Source organism: Pristiophorus japonicus, chromosome 8 (assembly GCF_044704955.1).
Source record: "Pristiophorus japonicus isolate sPriJap1 chromosome 8, sPriJap1.hap1, whole genome shotgun sequence".
Classification (NCBI taxonomy): domain Eukaryota; kingdom Metazoa; phylum Chordata; class Chondrichthyes; family Pristiophoridae; genus Pristiophorus; species Pristiophorus japonicus.
Window position 1 is genome coordinate 168,672,850 of NC_091984.1, and position 23,851 is coordinate 168,696,700.

The 23,851-nt window shown below is 61.7% G+C and overlaps 1 protein-coding gene across 2 annotated transcripts in view; it reads right to left on the reverse strand.

Moving 5' to 3' along the window:
* Positions 1–23,851, reverse strand: part of klhl22 (kelch-like family member 22) — a 48,241-nt gene that overhangs the window by 21,770 nt on the left and 2,620 nt on the right. Inside the window, exon 2 of one of the 2 annotated variants that reach the window (XM_070887522.1) lies at positions 21,590–21,865. The exons of the other annotated variant lie outside the window; for it this stretch is intronic. Coding sequence (XP_070743623.1) covers positions 21,590–21,798 — 209 coding nt within the window. The 5' untranslated portion in view covers positions 21,799–21,865. The remainder of the gene's footprint in view (positions 1–21,589; positions 21,866–23,851) is intronic. 2 annotated transcript variants of the gene reach the window in all.

Sequence of the window (23,851 nt, forward strand, 5' to 3'; positions counted from 1 at the left end):
GATCCTCAGCCACAGGACCCGGAACCTCAGCCACAGGATCACAGGACCCGGAACCTCGGTCACAGGACCCGGAACCTCGGCCAGAGGACCCGGAACCTCGGCCAGAGGATCACAGGACCCGGAACCTCGGCCACAGGATCACAGGACCCGGAACCTCGGTCACAGGATCACAGGACCCGGAACCTCGGCGACAGGATCACAGGACCCGGAACCTCGGTGACAGGATCACAGGACCCGGAACCTCGGTGACAGGATCACATGACCCGGAACCTCGGCCACAGGACCCGGAACCTCAGCCACAGGACCCGGAACCTCGGCCACAGGATCACAGGACCCGGAACCTCGGTCACAAGATCACATGACCCGGAACCTCGGCCACAGGATCACAGGACCCGGAACCTCGGCCACAGGATCACATGACCCGGAACCTCGGCGACAGGATCACAGGACCCGGAACCTCGGCCACAGGATCACAGGACCCGGAACCTCAGCCACAGGATCACAGGACCCGGAACCTCGGTCACAGGATCACAGGACCCGGAACCTCGGTCACAGGATCACAGGACCCGGAACCTCGGTCACAGGACCCGGAACCTCGGTCACAGGATCACAGGACCCGGAACCTCGGTCACAGGATCACAGGACCCGGAACCTCGGCGACAGGATCACAGGACCCGGAACCTCGGTGACAGGATCACAGGACCCGGAACCTCGGTCACAAGATCACATGACCCGGAACCTCGGCCACAGGACCCGGAACCTCAGCCACAGGACCCGGAACCTCGGCCACAGGATCACAGGACCCGGAACCTCGGTCACAAGATCACATGACCCGGAACCTCGGCCACAGGATCACAGGACCCGGAACCTCGGCCACAGGATCACATGACCCGGAACCTCGGCGACAGGATCACAGGACCCGGAACCTCGGCCACAGGATCACAGGACCCGGAACCTCAGCCACAGGATCACAGGACCCGGAACCTCGGTCACAGGATCACAGGACCCGGAACCTCGGTCACAGGATCACAGGACCCGGAACCTCGGTCACAGGACCCGGAACCTCGGTCACAGGATCACAGGACCCGGAACCTCGGTGACAGGATCACAGGACCCGGAACCTCGGTCACAAGATCACATGACACGGAACCTCGGCCACAGGACCCGGAACCTCAGCCACAGGACCCGGAACCTCGGCCAGAGGACCCGGAACCTCGGTCACAGGATCACAGGACCCGGAACCTCGGTCACAGGATCACAGGACCCGGAACCTCGGTCACAAGATCACAGGACCCGGAACCTCGGTCACAGGATCACATGATCCGGAACCTCGGTGACAGGATCACAGGACCCGGAACCTCGGTCACAAGATCACATGACCCGGAACCTCGGCCACAGGATCACAGGACCCGGAACCTATGCCACAGGATCACATGACCCGGTACCTCGGCGACAGGATCACAGGACCCGGAACCTCGGTCACAGGATCACAGGACACGGAACCTCGGCCACAGGATCACAGGACCCGGAACCTCGGCCACAGGACCCGGAACCTCGGCCACAGGACCCGGAACCGCGGTCACAGGATCACATGACCCGGAAGCTCAGTCACAGGACCCGGAACCTCGGTGACAGGATCACAGGACCCGGAACCTCGGCCACAGGATCACAGGACCCGGAACCTCGGTCACAGGACCCGGAACCTCGGTGACAGGATCACAGGACCCGGAACCTCGGTCACAAGATCACATGACCCGGAACCTCGGCCACAGGACCCGGAACCTCAGCCACAGGACCCGGAACCTCGGCCACAGGATCACAGGACCCGGAACCTCGGTCACAAGATCACATGACCCGGAACCTCGGCCACAAGATCACATGACCCGGAACCACGGTCACAGGACCCGGAACCTCGGCGACAGGATCACAGGACCCTGAACTTCGGTGACAGGATCACAGGACCCGGAACCTCGGTCACAAGATCACATGACCCGGAACCTCGGCCACAGGACCCGGAACCTCAGCCACAGGATCACAGGACCCGGAACCTCGGTCACAGGACCCGGAACCTCGGCGACAGGACCCGGAACCTCGGCCACAGGATCACAGGACCCGGAACCTCGGTCACAGGATCACAGGACCCGGACCCTCGGTCACAGGATCACAGGACCCGGAACCTCGGTCACAGGATCACAGGACCCGGAACCTCGGTCACAGGACCCGGAATCTCGGTCACAGGATCACAGGATCCGGAACCTCGGTCACAGGACCCGGAACCTCGGTGACAGGATCACAGGACCCGGAACCTCGGCCACAGGTTCACAGGACCCGGAACCTCGGCCACAGGTTCACAGGACCCGGAACCTCGGTCACAGGATCACAGGACCCGGAACCTCGGTCACAGGATCACATGACCCGGAACCTCGGCCACAGGATCACAGGACCCGGAAACTCGGCCACAGGATCACATGACCCGGAACCTCGGCGACAGGATCACAGGAACCGGAACCTCGGTCACAGGATCACAGGACCCGGAACCTCGGTGACAGGATCACAGGACCCGGAACCTCGGCCACAGGACCCGGAACCTCGGTCACAGGATCACATGATCCGGAAGCTCAGTCACAGGACCCGGAACCTCAGCCACAGGATCACAGGACCCGGAACCTCGGTCACAGGATCACAGGACCCGGAACCTCGGTCACAGGACCCGGAACCTCGGTGTCAGGATCACAGGACCCGGAACCTCGGCCACAGGACCCGGAACCTCGGCCACAGGACCCGGAACCTCGGCCACAGGACCCGGAACCTCGGCCACAGGACCCGGAACCTCGGCCACAGGACCCGGAACCTCGGCCACAGGACCCGGAACCTCGGCCACAGGACCCGGAACCTCGGCCACAGGACCCGGAACCTCGGCCACAGGACCCAGAACCTCGGCCACAGGACCCAGAACCTCGGTCACAGGACCCGGAACCTCGGTCACAGGATCACAGGACCCGGAACCTCGGTCACAGGATCACAGGACCCGGAACCTCGGTCACAGGATCACAGGACCCGGAACCTCGGTCACAGGATCACAGGACCCGGAACCTCGGTCACAGGATCACAGGACCCGGAACCTCGGTCACAGGATCACAGGACCCGGAACCTCGGTCACAGGATCACAGGACCCGGAACCTCGGTCACAGGATCACAGGACCCGGAACCTCGGTCACAGGATCACAGGACCCGGAACCTCGGTCACAAGATCACAGGACCCGGAACCTCGGCCACAGGATCACAGGACCCGGAACCTCGGCGACAGGATCACAGGACCCGGAACCTCGGTCACAGGATCACATGACCCGGAACCTCGGTGACAGGATCACAGGACCCGGAACCTCGGTCACAAGATCAAATGACCCGGAACCTCGGTCACAGGACCCGGAACCTCGGCCACAGGATCACAGGAACCGGAACCTCGGTCACAGGATCACAGGACCCGGAACCTCGGTCACAGGATCACAGGACCCGGAACCTCGGTCACAGGATCACAGGACCCGGAACCTCGGTCACAGGATCACAGGACCCGGAACCTCGGTCACAGGACCCGGAACCTCGGTCACAGGACCCGGAACCTCGGTCACAGGATCACAGGACACGGAACCTCGGCCACAGGACCCGGAACCTCGGCCACAGGACCCGGAACCTCGGTGACAGGATCATAGGACCCGGAACCTCGGCCACAGGACCCGGAACCTCGGCCACAGGACCCGGAACCTCGGCCACAGGATCACAGGACCCGGAACCTCGGCCACAGGATCACAGGACCCGGAACCTCGGTCACAGGACCCGGAACCTCGGTCACAGGACCCGGAACCTCGGCCACAGGATCACAGGACCCGGAACCTCGGCCACAGGACCCGGAACCTCGGTCACAGGACCCGGAACTTCGGCGACAGGATCACAGGACCCGGAACCTCGGCGACAGGATCACAGGACCCGGAACCTCGGTCACAAGATCACATGACCCGGAACCTCGGCCACAGGACCCGGAACCTCGGTCACAGGACCCGGAACCTCGGCCACAGGATCACAGGACCCGGAACCTCGGTCACAGGACCCGGAACCTCGGCCACAGGACCCGGAACCTCGGCCACAGGACCAGGAACCTCAGTGACAGGATCACAGGACCCGGAACCTCGGTCACAGGATCACAGGACCCGGAACCTCGGTCACAGGATCACAGGACCCGGAACCTCGGCCACAGGATCACAGGACCCGGAACCTCGGTCACAGGACCCGGAACCTCGGTCACAGGATCACAGGACCCGGAACCTCGGCCACAGAATCACAGGACCCGGAACCTCGGCCACAGGACCCGGATCCTCAGCCACAGGACCCGGAACCTCAGCCACAGGATCACAGGACCCGGAACCTCGGTCACAGGACCCGGAACCTCGGCCACAGGACCCGGAACCTCGGCCAGAGGATCACAGGACCCGGAACCTCGGCCACAGGATCACAGGACCCGGAACCTCGGCCACAGGATCACAGGACCCGGAACCTCGGCGACAGGATCACAGGACCCGGAACCTCGGTGACAGGATCACAGGACCCGGAACCTCGGTCACAAGATCACATGACCCGGAACCTCGGCCACAGGACCCGGAACCTCAGCCACAGGAACCGGAACCTCGGCCACAGGATCACAGGACCCGGAACCTCGGTCACAAGATCACATGACCCGGAACCTCGGCCACAGGATCACAGGACCCGGAACCTCGGCCACAGGATCACATGACCCGGAACCTCGGCGACAGGATCACAGGACCCGGAACCTCGGCCACAGGATCACAGGACCCGGAACCTCAGCCACAGGATCACAGGACCCGGAACCTCGGTCACAGGATCACAGGACCCGGAACCTCGGTCACAGGATCACAGGACCCGGAACCTCGGTCACAGGACCCGGAACCTCGGTCACAGGATCACAGGACCCGGAACCTCGGTCACAGGATCACAGGACCCAGAACCTCGGCGACAGGATCACAGGACCCGGAACCTCGGTGACAGGATCACAGGACCCGGAACCTCGGTCACAAGATCACATGACCCGGAACCTCGGCCACAGGACCCGGAACCTCAGCCACAGGACCCGGAACCTCGGCCACAGGATCACAGGACCCGGAACCTCGGTCACAAGATCACATGACCCGGAACCTCGGCCACAGGATCACAGGACCCGGAACCTCGGCCACAGGATCACATGACCCGGAACCTCGGCGACAGGATCACAGGACCCGGAACCTCGGCCACAGGATCACAGGACCCGGAACCTCAGCCACAGGATCACAGGACCCGGAACCTCGGTCACAGGATCACAGGACCCGGAACCTCGGTCACAGGATCACAGGACCCGGAACCTCGGTCACAGGACCCGGAACCTCGGTCACAGGACCCGGAACCTCGGTCACAGGATCACAGGACCCGGAACCTCGGTGACAGGATCACAGGACCCGGAACCTCGGTCACAAGATCACATGACCCGGAACCTCGGCCACAGGACCCGGAACCTCAGCCACAGGACCCGGAACCTCGGCCAGAGGACCCGGAACCTCGGCCAGAGGACCCGGAACCTCGGTCACAGGATCACAGGACCCGGAACCTCGGTCACAGGATCACAGGACCCGGAACCTCGGTCACAAGATCACAGGACCCGGAACCTCGGTCACAGGATCACATGATCCGGAACCTCGGTGACAGGATCACAGGACCCGGAACCTCGGTCACAAGATCACATGACCCGGAACCTCGGCCACAGGATCACAGGACCCGGAACCTATGCCACAGGATCACATGACCCGGAACCTCGGCGACAGGATCACAGGACCCGGAACCTCGGTCACAGGATCACAGGACACGGAACCTCGGCCACAGGATCACAGGACCCGGAACCTCGGCCACAGGACCCGGAACCTCGGCCACAGGACCCGGAACCGCGGTCACAGGATCACATGACCCGGAAGCTCAGTCACAGGACCCGGAACCTCGGTGACAGGATCACAGGACCCGGAACCTCGGCCACAGGATCACAGGACCCGGAACCTCGGTCACAGGACCCGGAACCTCGGTGACAGGATCACAGGACCCGGAACCTCGGTCACAAGATCACATGACCCGGAACCTCGGCCACAGGACCCGGAACCTCAGCCACAGGACCCGGAACCTCGGCCACAGGATCACAGGACCCGGAACCTCGGTCACAAGATCACATGACCCGGAACCTCGGCCACAAGATCACATGACCCGGAACCACGGTCACAGGACCCGGAACCTCGGCGACAGGATCACAGGACCCTGAACTTCGGTGACAGGATCACAGGACCCGGAACCTCGGTCACAAGATCACATGACCCGGAACCTCGGCCACAGGACCCGGAACCTCAGCCACAGGATCACAGGACCCGGAACCTCGGTCACAGGACCCGGAACCTCGGCGACAGGACCCGGAACCTCGGCCACAGGATCACAGGACCCGGAACCTCGGTCACAGGATCACAGGACCCGGACCCTCGGTCACAGGATCACAGGACCCGGAACCTCGGTCACAGGATCACAGGACCCGGAACCTCGGTCACAGGACCCGGAATCTCGGTCACAGGATCACAGGATCCGGAACCTCGGTCACAGGACCCGGAACCTCGGTGACAGGATCACAGGACCCGGAACCTCGGCCACAGGTTCACAGGACCCGGAACCTCGGCCACAGGATCACAGGACCCGGAACCTCGGTCACAGGATCACAGGACCCGGAACCTCGGTCACAGGATCACATGACCCGGAACCTCGGCCACAGGATCACAGGACCCGGAAACTCGGCCACAGGATCACATGACCCGGAACCTCGGCCACAGGACCCGGAACCTCGGTCACAGGATCACATGATCCGGAAGCTCAGTCACAGGACCCGGAACCTCAGCCACAGGATCACAGGACCCGGAACCTCGGTCACAGGATCACAGGACCCGGAACCTCGGTCACAGGACCCGGAACCTCGGTGACAGGATCACAGGACCCGGAACCTCGGCCACAGGACCCGGAACCTCGGCCACAGGACCCGGAACCTCGGCCACAGGACCCGGAACCTCGGCCACAGGACCCGGAACCTCGGTCACAGGACCCGGAACCTCGGTCACAGGATCACAGGACCCGGAACCTCGGTCACAGGATCACAGGACCCGGAACCTCGGTCACAGGATCACAGGACCCGGAACCTCGGTCACTGGATCACAGGACCCGGAACCTCGGTCACAGGATCACAGGACCCGGAACCTCGGTCACAGGATCACAGGACCCGGAACCTCGGTCACAGGATCACAGGACCCGGAACCTCGGTCACAGGATCACAGGACCCGGAACCTCGGCCACAGGATCACAGGACCCGGAACCTCGGCGACAGGATCACAGGACCCGGAACCTCGGTCACAGGATCACATTACCCGGAACCTCGGTGACAGGATCACAGGACCCGGAACCTCGGTCACAAGATCAAATGACCCGGAACCTCGGTCACAGGACCCGGAACCTCGGCCACAGGATCACAGGAACCGGAACCTCGGTCACAGGATCACAGGACCCGGAACCTCGGTCACAGGATCACAGGACCCGGAACCTCGGTCACAGGATCACAGGACCCGGAACCTCGGTCACAGGATCACAGGACCCGGAACCTCGGTCACAGGACCCGGAACCTCGGTCACAGGACCCGGAACCTCGGTCACAGGATCACAGGACACGGAACCTCGGCCACAGGACCCGGAACCTCGGCCACAGGACCCGGAACCTCGGTGACAGGATCATAGGACCCGGAACCTCGGCCACAGGACCCGGAACCTCGGCCACAGGACCCGGAACCTCGGCCACAGGACCCGGAACCTCGGCCACAGGATCACAGGACCCGGAACCTCGGTCACAGGACCCGGAACCTCGGTCACAGGACCCGGAACCTCGGCCACAGGATCACAGGACCCGGAACCTCGGCCACAGGACCCGGAACCTCGGTCACAGGACCCGGAACTTCGGCGACAGGATCACAGGACCCGGAACCTCGGTGACAGGATCACAGGACCCGGAACCTCGGTCACAAGATCACATGACCCGGAACCTCGGCCACAGGACCCGGAACCTCGGCCACAGGATCACAGGACCCGGAACCTCGGTCACAGGACCCGGAACCTCGGCCACAGGACCAGGAACCTCAGTGACAGGATCACAGGACCCGGAACCTCGGTCACAGGATCACAGGACCCGGAACCTCGGTCACAGGACCCGGAACCTCGGCCACAGGATCACAGGACCCGGAACCTCGGTCACAGGACCCGGAACCTCGGTCACAGGATCACAGGACCCGGAACCTCGGCCACAGAATCACAGGACCCGGAACCTCGGCCACAGGACCCGGATCCTCAGCCACAGGACCCGGAACCTCAGCCACAGGATCACAGGACCCGGAACCTCGGTCACAGGACCCGGAACCTCGGCCAGAGGACCCGGAACCTCGGCCAGAGGATCACAGGACCCGGAACCTCGGCCACAGGATCACAGGACCCGGAACCTCGGTCACAGGATCACAGGACCCGGAACCTCGGCGACAGGATCACAGGACCCGGAACCTCGGTGACAGGATCACAGGACCCGGAACCTCGGTCACAAGATCACATGACCCGGAACCTCGGCCACAGGACCCGGAACCTCAGCCACAGGACCCGGAACCTCGGCCACAGGATCACAGGACCCGGAACCTCGGTCACAAGATCACATGACCCGGAACCTCGGCCACAGGATCACAGGACCCGGAACCTCGGCCACAGGATCACATGACCCGGAACCTCGGCGACAGGATCACAGGACCCGGAACCTCGGCCACAGGATCACAGGACCCGGAACCTCAGCCACAGGATCACAGGACCCGGAACCTCAGTCACAGGATCACAGGACCCGGAACCTCGGTCACAGGATCACAGGACCCGGAACCTCGGTCACAGGACCCGGAACCTCGGTCACAGGATCACAGGACCCGGAACCTCGGTCACAGGATCACAGGACCCGGAACCTCGGCGACAGGATCACAGGACCCGGAACCTCGGTGACAGGATCACAGGACCCGGAACCTCGGTCACAAGATCACATGACCCGGAACCTCGGCCACAGGACCCGGAACCTCAGCCACAGGACCCGGAACCTCGGCCACAGGATCACAGGACCCGGAACCTCGGTCACAAGATCACATGACCCGGAACCTCGGCCACAGGATCACAGGACCCGGAACCTCGGCCACAGGATCACATGACCCGGAACCTCGGCGACAGGATCACAGGACCCGGAACCTCGGCCACAGGATCACAGGACCCGGAACCTCAGCCACAGGATCACAGGACCCGGAACCTCGGTCACAGGATCACAGGACCCGGAACCTCGGTCACAGGATCACAGGACCCGGAACCTCGGTCACAGGACCCGGAACCTCGGTCACAGGATCACAGGACCCGGAACCTCGGTGACAGGATCACAGGACCCGGAACCTCGGTCACAAGATCACATGACCCGGAACCTCGGCCACAGGACCCGGAACCTCAGCCACAGGACCCGGAACCTCGGCCAGAGGACCCGGAACCTCGGTCACAGGATCACAGGACCCGGAACCTCGGTCACAGGATCACAGGACCCGGAACCTCGGTCACAGGATCACATGATCCGGAACCTCGGTGACAGGATCACAGGACCCGGAACCTCGGTCACAAGATCACATGACCCGGAACCTCGGCCACAGGATCACAGGACCCGGAACCTATGCCACAGGATCACATGACCCGGAACCTCGGCGACAGGATCACAGGACCCGGAACCTCGGTCACAGGATCACAGGACACGGAACCTCGGCCACAGGATCACAGGACCCGGAACCTCGGCCACAGGACCCGGAACCTCGGCCACAGGACCCGGAACCGCGGTCACAGGATCACATGACCCGGAAGCTCAGTCACAGGACCCGGAACCTCGGTGACAGGATCACAGGACCCGGAACCTCGGCCACAGGATCACAGGACCCGGAACCTCGGTCACAGGACCCGGAACCTCGGTGACAGGATCACAGGACCCGGAACCTCGGCCACAGGATCACAGGACCCGGAACCATGGTCACAGGACCCGGAACCTCGGCCACAGGATCACAGGACCCGGAACCTCGGTCACAGGACCCGGAACCTCGGTCACAGGACCCGGAACCTCGGCCACAGGATCACAGGACCCGGAACCTCGGTCACAGGACCCGGAACCTCGGCGACAGGATCACAGGACCCGGAATCTCGGTGACAGGATCACAGGACCCGGAACCTCGGTCACAAGATCACATGACCCGGAACCTCGGTCACAGGACCCGGAACCTCGGCCACAGGACCCGGAACCTCAGCCACAGGATCACAGGACCCGGAACCTCGGCCACAGGATCACAGGACCCGGAACCTCGGTCACAGGACTCGGAACCTCGGTGACAGGGTCACAGGACCCGGAACCTCGGTCACAAGATCACATGACCCGGAACCTCGGTGACAGGATCACAGGACCCGGAACCTCGGCCACAGGATCACAGGACCCGGAACCTCGGCCACAGGACCCGGAACCTCGGCCACAGGACCAGGAACCTCAGTGACAGGATCACAGGACCCGGAACCTCGGTCACAGGATCACAGGACCCGGAACCTCGGTCACAGGATCACAGGACCCGGAACCTCGGTCACAGGATCACAGGACCCGGAACCTCGGTCACAGGATCACAGGACCCGGAACCTCGGCCATAGGATCACAGGTCCCGGAACCTCGGTCACAGGACCCGGAACCTCGGTCACAGGACCCGGAACCTCGGTCACAGGATCACAGGACCCGGAACCTCGGCCACAGAATCACAGGACCCGGAACCTCGGCCACAGGATCCGGATCCTCAGCCACAGGACCCGGAACCTCAGCCACAGGATCACAGGACCCGGAACCTCGGTCACAGGACCCGGAACCTCGGCCAGAGGACCCGGAACCTCGACCACAGGATCACAGGACCCGGAACCTCGGCCACAGGATCACAGGACCCGGAACCTCGGTCACAGGATCACAGGACCCGGAACCTCGGCGACAGGATCACAGGACCCGGAACCTCGGTCACAAGATCACATGACCCGGAACCTCGGCCACAGGACCCGGAACCTCAGCCACAGGACCCGGAACCTCGGCCACAGGATCACAGGACCCGGAACCTCGGTCACAGGACCCGGAACCTCGGCCACAGGACCCGGAACCTCGGCCACAGGACCCGGAACCTCGGCCACAGGACCACAGGACCCGGAACCTCGGCCACAGGACCACAGGACCCGGAACCTCGGTCACAGGATCACAGGACACGGAACCTCGGTCACAGGACCCGGAACCTCGGTCACAGGACCCGGAACCTCGGTCACAGGATCACAGGACACGGAACCTCGGCCACAGGATCACAGGACCCGGAACCTCGGCCACAGGATCACAGGACCCGGAACCTCGGCCACAGGATCCGGATCCTCAGCCACAGGACCCGGAACCTCAGCCACAGGATCACAGGACCCGGAACCTCGGTCACAGGACCCGGAACCTCGGCCAGAGGACCCGGAACCTCGGCCACAGGATCACAGGACCCGGAACCTCGGCCACAGGATCACAGGACCCGGAACCTCGGTCACAGGATCACAGGACCCGGAACCTCGGCGACAGGATCACAGGACCCGGAACCTCGGTCACATGATCACATGACCCGGAACCTCGGCCACAGGACCCGGAACCTCAGCCACAGGACCCGGAACCTCAGCCACAGGATCACAGGACCCGGAACCTCGGTCACAGGACCCGGAACCTCGGCCACAGGACCCGGAACCTCGGCCACAGGATCACAGGACCCGGAACCTCGGTCACAGGATCACAGGACACGGAACCTCGGTCACAGGACCCGGAACCTCGGTCACAGGACCCGGAACCTCGGTCACAGGATCACAGGACACGGAACCTCGGCCACAGGATCACAGGAGCCGGAACCTCGGCCACAGGACCCGGAACCTCGGCCACAGGACCCGGAACCTCGGTCACAGGATCACATGACCCGGAAGCTCAGTCACAGGACCCGGAACCTCGGTGACAGGATCACAGGACCCGGAACCTCGGCCACAGGATCACAGGACCCGGAACCTCGGTCACAGGACCCGGAACCTCGGTGACAGGATCACAGGACCCGGAACCTCGGCCACAGGATCACAGGACCCGGAACCATGGTCACAGGACCCGGAACCTCGGCCACAGGATCACAGGACCCGGAACCTCGGTCACAGGACCCGGAACCTCGGTCACAGGACCCGGAACCTCGGCCACAGGATCACAGGACCCGGAACCTCGGTCACAGGACCCGGAACCTCGGCGACAGGATCACAGGACCCGGAATCTCGGTGACAGGATCACAGGACCCGGAACCTCGGTCACAAGATCACATGACCCGGAACCTCGGTCACAGGACCCGGAACCTCGGCCACAGGACCCGGAACCTCAGCCACAGGATCACAGGACCCGGAACCTCGGCCACAGGATCACAGGACCCGGAACCTCGGCCACAGGATCACAGGACCCGGAACCTCGGTCACAGGACTCGGAACCTCGGTGACAGGGTCACAGGACCCGGAACCTCGGTCACAAGATCACATGACCCGGAACCTCGGTGACAGGATCACAGGACCCGGAACCTCGGCCACAGGATCACAGGACCCGGAACCTCGGTCACAGGATCACAGGACCCGGAACCTCGGTCACAGGATCACAGGACCCGGAACCTCGGCCATAGGATCACAGGACCCGGAACCTCGGTCACAGGACCCGGAACCTTGGTCACAGGACCCGGAACCTCGGTCACAGGATCACAGGATCCGGAACCTCGGCCACAGAATCACAGGACCCGGAACCTCGGCCACAGGATCCGGATCCTCAGCCACAGGACCCGGAACCTCAGCCACAGGATCACAGGACCCGGAACCTCGGTCACAGGACCCGGAACCTCGGCCAGAGGACCCGGAACCTCGGCCAGAGGATCACAGGACCCGGAACCTCGGCCACAGGATCACAGGACCCGGAACCTCGGTCACAGGATCACAGGACCCGGAACCTCGGCGACAGGATCACAGGACCCGGAACCTCGGTCACAAGATCACATGACCCGGAACCTCGGCCACAGGACCCGGAACCTCAGCCACAGGACCCGGAACCTCGGCCACAGGATCACAGGACCCGGAACCTCGGTCACAGGACCCGGAACCTCGGCCACAGGACCCGGAACCTCGGCCACAGGACCCGGAACCTCGGCCACAGGACCACAGGACCCGGAACCTCGGTCACAGGATCACAGGACACGGAACCTCGGTCACAGGACCCGGAACCTCGGTCACAGGACCCGGAACCTCGGTCACAAGATCACAGGACCTGGAACCTCGGTCACAAGATCACATGACCCGGAACCTCGGCCACAGGATCACAGGACCCGGAACCTCGGCCACAGGATCACATGACCCGGAACCTCGGCGACAGGATCACAGGACCCGGAACCTCGGTCACAGGACCCGGAACCTCGGTCACAGGACCCGGAACCTCGGCCACAGGATCACAGGACCCGGAACCTCGGTCACAGGACCCGGAACCTCGGCGACAGGATCACAGGACCCGGAATCTCGGTGACAGGATCACAGGACCCGGAACCTCGGTCACAAGATCACATGACCCGGAACCTCGGTCACAGGACCCGGAACCTCGGCCACAGGACCCGGAACCTCAGCCACAGGATCACAGGACCCGGAACCTCGGCCACAGGATCACAGGACCCGGAACCTCGGTCACAGGACTCGGAACCTCGGTGACAGGGTCACAGGACCCGGAACCTCGGTCACAAGATCACATGACCCGGAACCTCGGTGACAGGATCACAGGACCCGGAACCTCGGCCACAGGATCACAGGACCCGGAACCTCGGCCACAGGACCCGGAACCTCGGCCACAGGACCAGGAACCTCAGTGACAGGATCACAGGACCCGGAACCTCGGTCACAGGATCACAGGACCCGGAACCTCGGTCACAGGATCACAGGACCCGGAACCTCGGTCACAGGATCACAGGACCCGGAACCTCGGTCACAGGATCACAGGACCCGGAACCTCGGCCATAGGATCACAGGTCCCGGAACCTCGGTCACAGGACCCGGAACCTCGGTCACAGGACCCGGAACCTCGGTCACAGGATCACAGGACCCGGAACCTCGGCCACAGAATCACAGGACCCGGAACCTCGGCCACAGGATCCGGATCCTCAGCCACAGGACCCGGAACCTCAGCCACAGGATCACAGGACCCGGAACCTCGGTCACAGGACCCGGAACCTCGGCCAGAGGACCCGGAACCTCGACCACAGGATCACAGGACCCGGAACCTCGGCCACAGGATCACAGGACCCGGAACCTCGGTCACAGGATCACAGGACCCGGAACCTCGGTCACAGGATCACAGGACCCGGAACCTCGGCGACAGGATCACAGGACCCGGAACCTCGGTCACAAGATCACATGACCCGGAACCTCGGCCACAGGACCCGGAACCTCAGCCACAGGACCCGGAACCTCGGCCACAGGATCACAGGACCCGGAACCTCGGTCACAGGACCCGGAACCTCGGCCACAGGACCCGGAACCTCGGCCACAGGACCCGGAACCTCGGCCACAGGACCACAGGACCCGGAACCTCGGCCACAGGACCACAGGACCCGGAACCTCGGTCACAGGATCACAGGACACGGAACCTCGGTCACAGGACCCGGAACCTCGGTCACAGGACCCGGAACCTCGGTCACAGGATCACAGGACACGGAACCTCGGCCACAGGATCACAGGACCCGGAACCTCGGCCACAGGATCACAGGACCCGGAACCTCGGCCACAGGATCCGGATCCTCGGCCACAGGACCCGGAACCTCAGCCACAGGATCACAGGACCCGGAACCTCGGTCACAGGACCCGGAACCTCGGCCAGAGGACCCGGAACCTCGGCCACAGGATCACAGGACCCGGAACCTCGGCCACAGGATCACAGGACCCGGAACCTCGGTCACAGGATCACAGGACCCGGAACCTCGGCGACAGGATCACAGGACCCGGAACCTCGGTCACATGATCACATGACCCGGAACCTCGGTCACATGATCACATGACCCGGAACCTCGGCCACAGGACCCGGAACCTCAGCCACAGGACCCGGAACCTCGGCCACAGGATCACAGGACCCGGAACCTCGGTCACAGGACCCGGAACCTCGGCCACAGGACCCGGAACCTCGGCCACAGGATCACAGGACCCGGAACCTCGGTCACAGGATCACAGGACACGGAACCTCGGTCACAGGACCCGGAACCTCGGTCACAGGACCCGGAACCTCGGTCACAGGATCACAGGACACGGAACCTCGGCCACAGGAGCCGGAACCTCGGCCACAGGACCCGGAACCTCGGCCACAGGACCCGGAACCTCGGTCACAGGATCACATGACCCGGAAGCTCAGTCACAGGACCCGGAACCTCGGTGACAGGATCACAGGACCCGGAACCTCGGCCACAGGATCACAGGACCCGGAACCTCGGTCACAGGACCCGGAACCTCGGTGACAGGATCACAGGACCCGGAACCTCGGCCACAGGATCACAGGACCCGGAACCATGGTCACAGGACCCGGAACCTCGGCCACAGGATCACAGGACCCGGAACCTCGGTCACAGGACCCGGAACCTCGGTCACAGGACCCGGAACCTCGGCCACAGGATCACAGGACCCGGAACCTCGGTCACAGGACCCGGAACCTCGGCGACAGGATCACAGGACCCGGAATCTCGGTGACAGGATCACAGGACCCGGAACCTCGGTCACAAGATCACATGACCCGGAACCTCGGTCACAGGACCCGGAACCTCGGCCACAGGACCCGGAACCTCAGCCACAGGATCACAGGACCCGGAACCTCGGCCACAGGATCACAGGACCCGGAACCTCAGCCACAGGATCACAGGACCCGGAACCTCGGTCACAGGACTCGGAACCTCGGTGACAGGGTCACAGGACCCGGAACCTCGGTCACAAGATCACATGACCCGGAACCTCGGTGACAGGATCACAGGACCCGGAACCTCGGCCACAGGATCACAGGACCCGGAACCTCGGCCACAGGACCCGGAACCTCGGCCACAGGACCAGGAACCTCAGTGACAGGATCACAGGACCCGGAACCTCGGTCACAGGATCACAGGACCCGGAACCTCGGTCACAGGATCACAGGACCCGGAACCTCGGCCACAGGATCACAGGACCCGGAACCTCGGCCATAGGATCACAGGACCCGGAACCTCGGTCACAGGACCCGGAACCTTGGTCACAGGACCCGGAACCTCGGTCACAGGATCACAGGATCCGGAACCTCGGCCACAGAATCACAGGACCCGGAACCTCGGCCACAGGATCCGGATCCTCAGCCACAGGACCCGGAACCTCAGCCACAGGATCACAGGACCCGGAACCTCGGCCACAGGACCCGGAACCTCGGCCAGAGGACCCGGAACCTCGGCCAGAGGATCACAGGACCCGGAACCTCGGCCACAGGATCACAGGACCCGGAACCTCGGTCACAGGATCACAGGACCCGGAACCTCGGCGACAGGATCACAGGACCCGGAACCTCGGTCACAAGATCACATGACCCGGAACCTCGGCCACAGGACCCGGAACCTCAGCCACAGGACCCGGAACCTCGGCCACAGGATCACAGGACCCGGAACCTCGGTCACAGGACCCGGAACCTCGGCCACAGGACCCGGAACCTCGGCCACAGGACCCGGAACCTCGGCCAAAGGACCACAGGACCCGGAACCTCGGTCACAGGATCACAGGACACGGAACCTCGGTCACAGGACCCGGAACCTCGGTCACAGGACCCGGAACCTCGGTCACAAGATCACAGGACCTGGAACCTCGGTCACAAGATCACATGACCCGGAACCTCGGCCACAGGATCACAGGACCCGGAACCTCGGCCACAGGATCACATGACCCGGAACCTCGGCGACAGGATCACAGGACCCGGAACCTCGGTCACAGGATCACAGGACCCGGAACCTCGGTCACAGGATCACAGGACCCGGAACCTCGGTCACAGGATCACAGGACCCGGAACCTCGGTCACAGGATCACAGGACCCGGAACCTCGGTCACAGGATCACAGGACCCGGAACCTCGGTCACAAGATCACATGACCCGGAACCTCGGCCACAGGATCACAGGACCCGGAACCTATGCCACAGGATCACATGACCCGGAACCTCGGCGACAGGATCACAGGACCCGGAACCTCGGTCACAGGATCACAGGACACGGAACCTCGGCCACAGGATCACAGGACCCGGAACCTCGGCCACAGGACCCGGAACCTCGGCCACAGGACCCGGAACCTCGGTCACAGGATCACAGGACCCGGAACCTCGGTCACAGGACCCGGAACCTCGGTGACAGGATCACAGGACCCGGAACCTCGGCCACAGGATCACAGGACCCGGAACCATGGTCACAGGACCCGGAACCTCGGCCACAGGATCACAGGACCCGGAACCTCGGTCACAGGACCCGGAACCTCGGTCACAGGACCCGGAATCTCGGCCACAGGATCACAGGACCCGGAACCTCGGTCACAGGACCCGGAACCTCGGCGACAGGATCACAGGACCCGGAATCTCGGTGACAGGATCACAGGACCCGGAACCTCGGTCACAAGATCACATGACCCGGAACCTCGGTCACAGGACCCGGAACCTCGGCCACAGGACCCGGAACCTCGGCCACAGGATCACAGGACCCGGAACCTCGGCCACAGGATCACAGGACCCGGAACCTCGGCCACAGGATCACAGGACCCGGAACCTCGGCCACAGGATCACAGGACCCGGAACCTCGGTCACAGGACTCGGAACCTCGGTGACAGGGTCACAGGACCCGGAACCTCGGTCACAAGATCACATGACCCGGAACCTCGGCCACAGGACCAGGAACCTCAGTGACAGGATCATAGGACCCGGAACCTCGGTCACAGGATCACAGGACCCGGAACCTCGGCCACAGGATCACAGAACCCGGAACCTCGGTCACAGGACCCGGAACCTCGGTCACAGGATCCGGAACCTCGGTCACAGGATCCGGAACCTCGGTCACAGGATCACAGGACCCGGAACCTCGGCCACAGAATCACAGGACCCGGAACCTCGGCCACAGGACCCGGATCCTCAGCCACAGGACCCGGAACCTCAGCCACAGGATCACAGGACCCGGAACCTCGGTCACAGGACCCGGAACCTCGGCCAGAGGACCCGGAACCTCGGCCAGAGGATCACAGGACCCGGATCCTCGGCCACAGGATCACAGGACCCGGAACCTCGGTGACAGGATCACAGGACCCGGAACCTCGGTCACAAGATCACATGACCCGGAACCTCGGCCACAGGACCCGGAACCTCAAGCACAGGACCCGGAACCTCGGCCACAGGATCACAGGACCCGGAACCTCGGTCACAGGACCCGGAACCTCGGCCAGAGGACCCGGAACCTCGGCCAGAGGATCACAGGACCCGGAACCTCGGCCACAGGATCACAGGACCCGGAACCTCGGTCACAGGATCACAGGACCCGGAACCTCGGCCACAGGATCACAGGACCCGGAACCTCGGCCACAGGATCACAGGACCCGGAACCTCGGCCACAGGATCACAGGACCCGGAACCTCGGTCACAAGATCACAGGACCCGGAACCTCGGTCACAAGATCACATGACCCGGAACCTCGGTCACAAGATCACAGGACCCGGAACCTCGGCCACAGGATCACAGGACCCGGAACCTCGGCCACAGGATCACATGACCCGGAACCTCGGCCACAGGATCACAGGACCCGGAACCTCGGCCACAGGATCACAGGACCCGGAACCTCGGTCACAGGATCACAGGACCCGGAACCTCGGTCACAGGATCACAGGACCCGGAACCTCGGTCACAGGATCACAGGACCCGGAACCTCGGTCACAGGATCACAGGACCCGGAACCTCGGTCACAGGATCACAGGACCCGGAACCTCGGTCACAGGATCACAGGACCCGGAACCTCGGTGACAGGATCACAGGACCCGGAACCTCGGTGACAGGATCACAGGACCCGGAACCTCGGTGACAGGATCACAGGACCCGGAACCTCGGTGACAGGATCACAGGACCCGGAACCTCGGTCACAAGATCACAGGAGCCGGAACCTCGGTCACAAGATCACAGGAGCCGGAACCTCGGTCACAGGATCACATGACCCGGAACCTCGGTGACAGGATCACAGGACCCTGAACCTCGGTCACAGGATCACATGACCCGGAACCTCGGCCACAGGATCACAGGACCCGGAACCTAAGCCACAGGATCACATGACCCGGAACCTCGGCGACAGGATCACAGGACCCGGAACCTCGGTCACAGGATCACAGGACACGGAACCTCGGCCACAGGATCACAGGACCCGGAACCTCGGCCACAGGACCCGGAACCTCGGCCACAGGACCCGGAACCTCGGTCACAGGATCACATGACCTGGAAGCTCAGTCACAGGACCCGGAACCTCGGTGACAGGATCACAGGACCCGGAACCTCAGCCACAGGATCACAGGACCCGGAACCATGGTCACAGGACCCGGAACCTCGGCCACAGGATCACAGGACCCGGAACCTCGGTCACAGGACCCGGAACCTCGGTCACAGGACCCGGAACCTCGGCGACAGGACCCGGAACCTCGGCGACAGGATCACAGGACCCGGAACCTCGGCGACAGGACCCGGAACCTCGGCGACAGGATCACAGGACCCGGAACCTCGGTCACAAGATCACATGACCCGGAACCTCGGTCACAGGACCCGGAACCTCGGCCACAGGATCACAGGACCCGGAACCTCGGTCACAGGACTCGGAATCTCGGTCACAGGATCACAGGACCCGGAACCTCGGTCACAGGATCACAGGACCCGGAACCTCGGTCACAGGATCACAGGACCCGGAACCTCGGTCACAGGACCCGGAACCTCGGTCACAGGATCACAGGACCCGGAACCTCGGCCACAGGATCACAGGACCCGGAACCTCGGTCACAGTACCCGGAACCTCGGCCACAGGATCACAGGACCCGGAACCTCGGTCACAGGATCACAGGACCCGGAACCTCGGTCACAGGACCCGGAACCTCGGCCACAGGATCACAGGACCCGGAACCTCGGCCACGGGACCCGGAACCTCGGCCACGGGACCCGGAACCTCGGTCACGGGACCCGGAACCTCGGTCACGGGACCCGGAACCTCGGCCACGGGACCAAAGGATACGGAACCTCAGTCACAATTGGCAGGCAATGACTATCTCCAACAAGCGAGAATCTAACCACAGCCCCTTGACAATCAACGGCATTACCATCGCCAAATCCCCCACCATCAACATCCTGCGGGGGGTCCACCATTGACCGAAACTTAACTGGACCAGCCGCATAAATACTGTGGCTACAAGAGCAGGTCAGAGGCTGGGTATTCTGTGGCAAGTGTCTCATCCCTGACTCCCCAAAGCCTTTCCACCATCTACAAGGCACAAGTCAGCAGTGTGATGGAATACTCCCCACTTGCCTGGATAAGTGCAGCTCCCACAACACTCAAGAAGCTCGACACCATCCAGGACAAAGCAACCCGCTTGATCGGCACCCCATCCACCATCTTAAAATTCACTCCCTCCACCACCGGCGCACCGTGGCTGCAGTGTGTACCATCTACACTGCAGCAACTTGCCAAGACTTCTTCAACTGAACCTCCCAAACCCGCGACCTCTACCACCTAGAAGGACAAGGGCAGCAGGCGCATGGGAACACCATCACTTCCACATTCCCCTCCAAGTCACATACCATCCTGACTTGGAAATATATCGCCGTTCTTTCATCGTCGCTGGGTCAAAATCTTGGAACTCCCTCCCTAACAGCACTGTGGAAGCACCTTCACCACAAGGACTGCAGCGGTTCAAGGCGGCGGCTCACCACCACCTTGAGGGCAATTAGGGATGGGCAATAAATGCCAGCCTTGCCAGCGACGCCCACATCCCGTGAACGAATGAAAAAAAATAACGAATTACAATCTAACCTATGGGCTGGGCTGTAGGCCGTGTGGGTTGGGGGAAAATCAGATGATTCTCTCATGATTTCAGGCAAAGACTTGAATCAGGCATATGCCCATCACTAACACCCGAGGCACGTAAATGGGCAACAATACTTTTCCCCGACAACATTACTATTCGTCAGCACACTAAGTACAATATTTGTCACACTCACACCGAGACACCCACCCAACACCCACCAACCCACACCGAGACACCCACCCAACACACACCCCGATACACCCACGAAACAGTGCCGTACCTAAAATAGTCGCATGATGCTGCCAGAAGTATGCGGTGAGCTTCGATGGGTTTCTCCTCTACGATCAGTATAACATCAAACAGGCTCGCGCTGTTCCGGAGTGCGACTAGTCCATCAAGCAGAGTCTGGGAGTGTGCCGAGCTCTGATAGGTCTGGCTCACTTTTTTCTGACTCTGCTGTTTGTCCTCGTGCTCCTCTGCCATGGTCATTCGAATGCTGCTGATAACACCTAGCCTTCAGCAAAACGTGGGCCAACTGATGGCTTTCACACGGACCCTTCGGAAAAATATTAAAAATGCGTCAAAATCATTCAGTGGGCAAGAGACTGGGCGTGTGTGGCTAGAATGTCACAAAGAAAGAGTAGGAATCTCTCTGGTTTGAACCTGTGTGTTCAGTTAGCTGACTATGGCCAGGAGGACAGGCGCCAAGGATTAGTGTGAGAACCAGGGGACATGGTCTTAGGATAAGGGGTAGGCCATTTTGGACTGAGATGAGGAGAAACTTCTTCACTCAGAGTTGTTAACCTGTGGAATTCTCTACCGCAGAGTTGTTGATGCCAGTTATTCAAGATATATTCAGGATATATTCAAGAGGGAGTTAGATATGGCCCTTACGGCTAAGGGGATCAAGGGGTATGGAGAGAAAGCAGGAAAGGGGTACTGAGGGAATGATCAGCCATGATCTTATTGAATGGCAGTACAGGCTCAAAGGCCTACTCTTGCACCTATTTTCTATGTTTCTATGTGAGGAGAGAAAATAAGCAACCACCAGGGTTCCCACACCCAGCTACTAGTGTTTGACCCCTGCTGGGAAAGGCCACCTGCGGTCATCGGATGAAGACTGCATCAACCATGGCTGTATCGTCCTTCCCGTGGTCGAATACCTTACCCATACTCTCTAGACTCTCGCTGCGTGAGAGAGGTACTCTCGGACAATTATGTCCTTGCACAAATCACTGCCTCAGGAGTGGAGTGAAGAAAATGATGGGCTGAGGGAGAGAGAATGGGAGAATGGGAATGATAAGCCAAGTAGTAACTCTATTCCCGCGCCACCAATTCCATTCCTCTCTCTGGCCACCGTCACAGGTTGAACCACACATTTCACAACCTCTGTCCTAATAGACCCCGAGTTGAGCTCAGACCCTCTCCATCCAGAAAGACTGGATCAACTGGGCTTGTATTCACTGGAGTTCAGAAGAATGAGAGGGGACCTCATAGAAACGTTTAAAATTCTGACGGGGTTAGACAGGTTAGATGCAGGAAGAATGTTCCCAATGTTGGGGAAGTCCAGAACCAGGGGACACAGTCTAAGGATAAGGGAGAAGCCATTTAGGACCGAGATGAGGAGGAATTTCTTCACCCAGAGAGTGGTGAACCTGTGGAATTCTCTACCACAGAAAGTTGTTGAGGCCAATTCACTAAATATATTCAAAAAGGAGTTAGATGAAGTCCTTACTACTAGGGGAATCAAGGGGTATGGTGAGAAAGCAGGAATGGGGTACTGAAGTTGCATGTTCAGCCATGAACTCATTGAATGGCGGTGCAGGCTAGAAGGGCCGAATGGCCTACTCCTGCACCTATTTTCTATGTTTCTATGTTTCTATCACAAAGTACTCTGTGTTGCTCCAGCAGTGCCCCACCAGTTGAGCCCAATCTTGTCCTCACTCAACACCCATACACACACACACACAGTTCCATGGCCATAAAAGAGCAGGGCCTGGCTGACCCTGAGCCTCCGTATTGGATGGACACCCTGGTTAAATGCACTGCTCCCTCTGCTGTCCCAGTTCTATCAGCTCAGTAAAGGCAGGGATGAACCTGAAACTTGCCTGCAATGTATGACTCAACATCACAATCTGTAACTTGATATCATTCTTACCCTTAACCTGATCTTGGGAAGTTTACCATTAAACTGTAATATCTGCTACAATCCACAAACAGCATCAGTGTGAGGTTTCACGTCACGATACCTTGTTCAATCACCACGAAATCTAACTGGGCTACCTTGACAAACGTCTACATGCAGGGAACCTCACCACCCCAGTAAAGTAAGCTCGCCTTTTTAATTACTGTCCTCTCCTTTTCTGAAGGTGTTAACTCCTGCTGAGATTTATGGCCCTCAGGCAACTCCCGCCTGTCTTCCACTACCTCACCATAGGGGTATGAGGCTGCTCAACCATGGGGAATGTCATAGCTGGGAATATCCTCACCCAAGATCCACATGCAGACACTTTGCACCGGGGCCACGCACACAGTGAGCAGG